This window comes from Scylla paramamosain, chromosome 5 (assembly GCF_035594125.1).
Source record: "Scylla paramamosain isolate STU-SP2022 chromosome 5, ASM3559412v1, whole genome shotgun sequence".
NCBI lineage: Eukaryota > Metazoa > Arthropoda > Malacostraca > Decapoda > Portunidae > Scylla > Scylla paramamosain.
In genome coordinates, this window is record NC_087155.1 from 7,315,902 (window position 1) to 7,324,191 (window position 8,290).

At 48.3% G+C, this 8,290-nt stretch overlaps 1 protein-coding gene across 1 annotated transcript in view; it reads right to left on the bottom strand.

The window, feature by feature from the left end:
• Nucleotides 1-1,901: 1,901 nt before the first annotated feature.
• The window catches only part of LOC135100474 (homeobox protein SIX3-like), a 67,371-nt gene continuing 60,982 nt past the window's right edge, over nt 1,902-8,290 (bottom strand). The window contains exon 2 of the mRNA XM_064003416.1: nt 1,902-3,993. Coding sequence (XP_063859486.1) covers nt 3,330-3,993 — 664 coding nt within the window. The 3' untranslated portion in view covers nt 1,902-3,329. The remainder of the gene's footprint in view (nt 3,994-8,290) is intronic.

Here is an 8,290-nt window from a genome sequence, read left to right on the forward strand (position 1 = left end):
AACCACAGCTAAGATGCCTACCGACAAGACTGCCAAAAAAAAAAAAAACCGATGGTGAGGGTGTGAGTGTGTGTTTGTGTTAACGAGGTGGAGGGTACGTGGAGGGTGCAATCTTACATGGTTAAGATTGCACAGTGCACCTTGTCACATATACCCTCGTAATGGCCAACAAGCCTGAAGTATATTCTTCCTTTGTGTTCATTCGTGCTCCCTCTGTGTGTGTGTGTGTGTGTGTGTGTGTGTGTGTGTGTGTGTGTGTGTGGGTAAATCCTCCACAACGGGCGTGACTTAAGACCCTTGGGGCAGGTGAGGTCAGGTGGGGTCAGGTGAGGTCAGGTAGGGTCAGGTCAGCCATTGTGCTCACTTGAAAGGTCAGGAAGATGCTCGATTCTCTCCCTCCTTCTCCCACTTACTTTCTCATGGACTGCCAGTAAAATATATTCAAGCAGACACTTTGTTTTTTATTCGCTGATGGTCTCTTAATAGGTCTCCTCTTCAGCTCCTCCTCCTCCTCCTCCGACTTGGTCATGGAAGGTGTTAAAGATAAAGATACCATCAAGATATTAAGATAACACGAGATATACGAGTACCAATATGGATCTCTCTCTCTCTCTCTCTCTCTCTCTCTCTCTCTCTCTCTCTCTCTCTCTCTCTCTCTCTCTCTCTCTCTCTCTCTCTCTCTCTCTCTCTCTCTCTCTCTCTCTCTCTCTCTCTCTCTCTACTGATGAGTAACTAAAAGATTTGTTCGTATAAGTGAAGAAAAGCTAATTATGAATGTAATAATAATAATGATGATAATAATAATAATAATAATAATAATAATAATAATTATTATTATTATTATAATAATAATCATCATCATCATCACTATTATTATTGTGACGTCTCTCATGCACCAGGAATGCCGCCATGTACGCAGCAGCAGCTCATGTGTGTCTGTGGTGAAGCTATATTTAGAAGCTACTGTAACTGAGACGGGTGATTAAGCCCTTCACACACACACACACACACACACACACACACACACACACACACACACACACACACACACACACACACACACACACACACACACACACACAATTCCTTCTCACAATTTGCTTTTTTTTTTCACGTCTTACTTTTCCTTACACAAACCTTTTTCTCCAGGGGCGATATCATATAAGCTGCTTCCATCCCCTCCTCTTCCTTGGCATCAGTGGTCGTCCATTCTCGTGGCATCCTGTAGGCTAAGTGATGAGGGAGTCTGCTTCCTTGCATCATGTTGTCGAGGCGGTATTGAGCAGACAGTAACTGTGGGTACATCCGTGTTTAGAGTTTTGTGTTCGTATGTGTTTTTGAGCTAGCGTTACTTCTCTCTGTGTGTGTGTGTGTGTGTGTGTGTGTGTGTGTGTGTGTGTGTGTGTTGATTTGTATTTAGTGTTTGGTGTAAGGAGAGTTTTTTTTCTTTTTCTTCTTCTATATGTATATTAGAAGTGCTGGAACGGTGCATGAGAAGAGACATACGAGTTTGTTAGGTTGTCGTTGTAAGAGCTGACACATGTATTACCGGGTGGTGTAGTGAAAGGGATGTGTGGTATGTGTGGAGAATGAAATATAATGTACCGTTACGTTTATTGGCAATGAAGAAGAGAGTGTGCAAATGTGAAAGGCGTCGTGTGAGGGCTGGCTGGGAATGAAGATTATGAACGAGTATATTTGGCATGATTAGAGTTCGGGTTAAGTGGGAAGAGATCTATCTGACTATACTGTGACGGGTGGGAGAAAAGAAAGAACTGTGTGGATAAGAAGTGGTTATCAGATGAGAGGCGGCGTGAGTGGTATAGGCGATGGGTGAGGCGTGTTGCGGGAACAACGTGTGTGGCAGCAGAGGAGGGGGACGCCAAGAAAACCAGGAAGGGGCGGGTTAGGATTTATTGACACTTAAAGGCCGACGCGTCACGCCCTGGCTGGACCCTTGACAGAGTGGGGGGCGGGGCGGCGAGGGGACACACACGAACTTCGGAAGATAGGAGGAAGGTAGAAACGCAGTTGATGGTGACAGGGGAGAGGCGTGGGCAGGAAAGGGTGAAGGTTGGTGCTACATTCAAGGTCACACGGCCGCCAATAACTCCATGCCGGAAATAAACGATTGCACCACGTGATGTCACCTAACAGAGACAGAATTTGTTCCTTGAGTGAATTTTTGGAACTAAACACTTGTCAGGTTTGGCAAGCCACGAGTGCCCCTTGTCACACCTGGTGAATGACATAGAAGCTCCATATAAATAGTAGTTAGTGATTGTTATACGGTCTCCTTCGGCCTCTGGGATAGAAGGTAATGCGTTAGCAATGAATTGTTAACCACAGGGCAGTGTTCGGGGCGCAAGGGGTGGTGGGTGGGGCGCAGGGCGTGGCGCGGCGGTACACAGGGCGGCGGCACCATCAGGACGCGGGCCTCGCCAAGCCTCAGCTGTACTGCATGACTAGAATTTTATTTGCAATGAAAATAAAGTCTAGTTTCGAATTTACAGTAACCATAACGCTGACAGCCATGGCCGATAATTTGATGTGGTGTGCGGCGTGTGTGAGTGTGGCAGGGCGCCCCTAATGCCGCGGACTACGGACGTCAGAAGGGAAGATCAGCGCAAGGGATTTTTGAGACGGCATGGAGCTGGGAGGAGGGGTTGTCTGCTGGGAAGGTGTACATTTTTACTGTCAAAATTTTTATTTTCCTCTTTCCAACTCATCCGGCGGATTGGCACGGGACCTCCTCGGCGATGGGAGGGTAATCTGCGTGGCCATGGCCGTCAGGGGCAGCACGCGAGGGGAGGTCCTGGCGGGGCCGCGGCGGGAAGGAGGCTGCACGTGCCCCTCGTGATAATACAGCACGTTACCATCATATAAAATAGTTTTATAAGAGAGAATAAAATAGCTTAGACTACGGTGTGTGGCGGGTCCTCAGGGGGGCGTGGCGAGGCGGGGGCCGCGCGCCTCCCCCCTGAGCCTGTCTGCGGAGAGAGGAAGCCTCACACCTTTAACTTTCAAGGCCATTTAATGGTTTTTGATAATTATATATACAGCGATGAACTACTATTCATTTGGTGTGTAAATTGTGCAGGTGCAAACTACAGTACTTATGGACTGAAGAACAACGTACACGCGAGCGAACATCTTTGTACAGAAATACATGTATGTACATAGCGGTGTTATGATACAGTATATGATATGGTTCTCGAATAAAAATCTTAACACTACAAGTGTGAAGGGCGTGGCAGGGGATCACTGCCGCGCCTTGCCACACCACGCTATATCACAAGGTGCCACTTGGGGGTTGGGGGTGTCAGGGCTTACGTGTCCTCCTTCTGCTTTGGCTGCAACCTGATTGGCTGAAAGGCTCCGGCTGAGGAGAGGAAGTGGCGGTCTGTAATTGGTCCCATAGGCGTGAGGGTGAAAGGCCGCTTGGTCAGGGGCTGAAGGGGCGGGTAGCCGAAGCTGTGTCTCTCCGGGATGGGTCTGATGGGGGTCACGTAGTGGTCAGGGGGCGAGGCGGGCCGCTTGTGGGAGGATACGAGGGAAGCGATGGTGAGGGCGGGAGCCAGCGCCTGCAGGGAGGTTGGCAGACTCGAGGGAGGCTCTGACAGCACCGCCTTGCCCTCCTGAGGACCCTCCTTCAGTCCTGGCGAGTCCCGCTCCTGATCTTTGGCGGAGTCCTTGGCCGGAGCGAGGAGTGTCATAGCTGTAGGAGAGGTTGGAGGTTTGGTGTCCAGGGGCAGGGGTAGGCTGCACGGCGGCCCCGGGGCGCTGGAAGCAGGGACGAGGCCAAGCGACGTGGCAGTTGGAGCAGGCGACGAGGAGCGGGCGTCCAGAGAAACCTCGTCCTCAGAGATGTCGTCCTCGAAGGTGTTCGGAGAGCCTGGGTTGATAAGGTCCTCGTCGTCGTCGTCAAGAGGCGACCGAGTGTCAGCCTCTCGGCGGGTGGCGGGGATGCCGGTGGCGCCGAACTGCTGCATCCTGCAGGGGAAGGGAGACGTCGTTAGTGTTATGATCGGTGTTATCACGTCCAGCGCAACTACCGGACTACCACCATCACAGGAAAGTCAACGACGACAACAACACCAACAATAACAACAACGTCATCACATCATCAGCGGCCTGAACGCAACAATTAGCAGCAATAATAACAATACTGCCGCCACCGCCAGTGTGGGGTCGCGGCGTCTTTGTGAATCCCACAATTAACACCTAATTGGCCGCCTCCACCACCCGCCACCGTCGTTATCATTTTTCCCCCGCGAGCAATATTACCAAGAATTCTATTGCCTGGCGATGGCTTTTGTAAGACTCCTCCCCCTCCCTTCTTCCCCCCCTGCCTTCCCCTTCTCTCCCTCTTCCCTCCCTCACTCCCTCCCTCCCTCCCAATCCTGAACCTTGAAGGAGAGGCGAGGAACTGATTGTGTGAGTCTGAAGACGATAAAGAGAGAGAGAGAGAGAGAGAGAGAGAGAGAGAGAGAGAGAGAGAGAGAGAGAGAGAGAGAGAGAGAGAGAGAGAGAGAGAGAGAGAGAGAGAGAGAGAAAGGGGGAGGGGGGGCGGTAGATGAAAGCAACACGTAGCTGCACAACACACATCTCATTGTATTTCGTCATTTCGTTGTCCTTCAATGTGGTGACGCAAGTGCCATCAAGCGTCCCGTGCCGGAGAGTTGGCAAGGTCGGGCAGAGGTCAGGATGTTTGTGAGTGTCTTGATCATCGTATTAGAACGTGTGTGGGAGGTTGAGTGTTCTGATGTCATTCTCAAGGATCGTAATGTTCTTTCGAAGCTAGGAATGCTATGTCCCGTCATCAACAACGTCGCTGGTCAAGAAGCATCCAGTGCTGCCCTGAAGCAACAACCTCTGGGGTGGTGCTTCAGTGTTGGCATAGTTTTGATCACTCATGTGCTTGTGTTGCTAACTACTAATATTTCGCACCGATTGATATCTATGAACTCTTGATTGGTTAATTTACAATATGCCATTAAAAAAGCGTCATATGGCACAACATTTGAAAACTTTCCATTAGATTACACTTGTTTACTCAAAGTAGAGAAGTGACGTTCTTTGCATTTTCTGTCTGTGCATAGTAAATCTGCTGTGTAGTGTGTGTGCGTATCACTGTTGTCGTTCATTTGACGTGTGTGTGTGTGTGTGTGTGTGTGTGTGTGTGTGTGTGTGTGTGTGTGTGTGTGTGTGTGTGTGTGTGTGTGTGTGTGTGTGTGTGTGTGTGTGTGTGTGTGTGTGTGTGTGTGATTTCAACATTCAGCCCTTGACAATCAGAAGGTCAAGGTCGCTGAGGTTGGTTTTGATAATTTCGTATTTATTTTATCCATTTTGAAGTAATCAGCTAATTTCACCAATTGAATTCATTATTTGGCAATTATTCCAAGAACAATTCTGTCATCCCCACTACATTCTCTGTCAACACAGCCTATGCTGTGTTGACAGAGAATGTAAGCAGAGAAGAAACATTCCTTCTTCCTTCAGACTTCATCACTCTCCCGTACCCTAACTTTTCCCCTTCACTCCCTTCACATTCTGTTTCTCAAGCATTCTTTCCTTTACACTTAATCACACCTCCACATTCATACATTCCTCTCTTATCCTCCCTTCATTTTCTGCACTCCTTCCCTCGCACCTCATCACTTCCAAATTCGCACTTTCTTCCTTCATCTTCCCTCATTCTCTTCACTCTCCAAGCACTCTTTCCCTCACACCTCACGACTCGCCCACATTCTTACCCCTTCACCCTCCCTCATTCTCTCTATATCACTCCCTTTCTCTCTCCTTCCATACGCTTTCTACCTTCCTCTCCGTATCATCACCCTCGCTGTCCCGTTCTGTACGACCTTCTCTCCCTGTTTCATATCACTCTTCTTCCCCTCCTATCTGTAACGCCCTTCCTCCCGCCCTCCCTCTCCCTCTCACTCTATCCCTCCTTCCCGCCTGTCCCTCCCAGTAAGTGTCGACATAAAGAGCCATGAATATTAGAGCGGCCCTGAGCGGTAGCCATGCCTGGGGACGCATTCACCCCATGTTGACGCTCGACTCTTGTAGCAAAAAGGCCAAACACTGCCCGTCACACGCAGCGAATACCTGGTAAATACCCCGCCCACTCCCTGCTCCCTTCCCTCCCTCTCTTCTCTCTCCCACGCAAATGCTGTTCCTACGTTCCACACTAACACACGTATCCACTCAGCCAGACATTAATGCTTGCTTCACTGTAGATTGGAGTGGAAGAAAGAAATGAAGGGGAAGAAGTAAAGGAAAGTAATTTAAGTAGAGCGAATTAGGAAAGAACAGAAGAAAGAAGAGACTGGAAAGGCGGAGGAAGTTGTAAAAAAAAAAAGAATCATGTAGAGAAACAGAGGAAAAAAAGACGGTTTGATCAGTAATAGTGTGACTTGACCCACCTTACGTATTTTTTCTCACTCTCCTCCCTCCCTCCGTCCTCTCTCTCCCTCCCTCCCTCCCTCCCTCCCCGTTTTAGTGGTCGATGCTTATATTTGCTCAGGTAATACATGCGTCCTAGGAGAGTGGGATGGCCGCCGTTGGGGGGAGAGGCGGTGAAGGCAGCAGCAAAGGGGGAGATAGACGGGAGTGTGATGGGTGTGTATGGGCTGGGAGAGATACGAAGGGAAGGGGAGAGCAGTCACCCATTCACCCACTCATCCCATCTCTCTCCCTTAGACCTTAACCTTACCTCCTATCCTTCACTGTCCCTCTCCCTCCCTCCCTCCCTCCCTCTCACTCTCTCCGCCTCGTCCCTCGCCGCAGTCCCTCTCTCTCCCTGACATAATGGAGTCGGTTCTCTCAACGCCAACGATAGGATTATGGATCGGGTGAAGGAGTCTCGTCTGGGGAAGTGAGATGTCAAGGCTTACCGAGAGAGAGAGAGAGAGAGAGAGAGAGAGAGGAGGGAAACTTAGACATTCTTCCCTGTTTCCGAGAACCCAACCGACAAATTCCCAACATCATTACTTGGGGATTAGTGATCTCTCTCTCTCTCTCTCTCTCTCTCTCTCTCTCTCTCTCTCTCTCTCTCTCTCTCTCTCTCTCTCTAGTCCTTCCTCTTCCATCCTCCAACTTTTATCTCATTCCTCTTCTTCATTTTCCACTTTTCTGTCTCTTCTTTATCCCTTCTCTTCCTCTTCCATTACTAATTTCCCTCCATCCTTCCTTTTTTTTTCTTCCTCCTCTCTCCTCCTTCCAATCTCTCATGCCTTATATTAGTTTCTCTTCCTCCCTATCCATCTTCTTTCTCCACTTCTCTTCCTCTTCACCATCCACTCTTTTCTTCTTCCACTTCTCAGCCTAAATCTATCTCTCTTCTTCCCCTTTCTGCCCTACTCCCAATGCCTTCCTCATCCCTCTTCTTCATTTTCCGCTCTCTTCCCTTTTATCTCCCTCCATCCTTTTATCTCCTCCCATTCCTCCTTCATCCCATATCGTAGTTTATCTTCCCATTACTTTTCTTGTTGCACCTTCATCTTTCCCTTCTCTTCGTCTCTCATTCTTTATCCTTTTTACATCCTCCTCATCTTCTTCATTTCTTACTCTACCATATCTCATCGCATCTCTCCTCTCTTTCACCTCTTTGAGTTCTCTACACCTTTCCCATTTCTCTTCTTTTCTTCAATTAGTCAGCTCCCTTTCTTTTCTTCCCCTTTTAAATCTCCACTTTACTGACTCCCAAATCCTGCACCTCCTCCTTTTTCCTACGTCCTTCCCAAATTTCCTCCGCCCAAAAATAAGGTCTCAGGTGATTCAGTGTGACTCGAACATAGTATACTGAAGCCGTATCGGACTCGAGAAGCTTCGAACACGAGACTGGAAAGGAAGTGTAAAGAATAACGTAGAGTAAAAAGAGGCATTAGTGATGTGGCAGATTAATGTGAGGAGAGAAAACACTGCGGAAGAGGAGGAGCGATAAAGTGTTGGAAAAGAAAACGAAGATACGTGTGGACTCAAATAAAAGGTAAATGAAAGGAAAGCAAGAAAAGTGGAGTGCATTCGATTTGGGGGACGTGAGATTATTTTAAGTTTCGCGGTAAAGGAAACAAGAGCAGAATGGAGAAGAGAGTTAGCAGTTTAAAGAAAAGTAAGATTAAAAAAAAAAAAAAAACTCTTGGATTAGTCACACACACACACACACACACACACACACACACACACACACACACACACACACACACACAGTAAAAAGGAAGTAACTTGATCTGATTCCAAAAACACATAATTAAGAACACAAGATTTCATGCACTCACAGACCCAC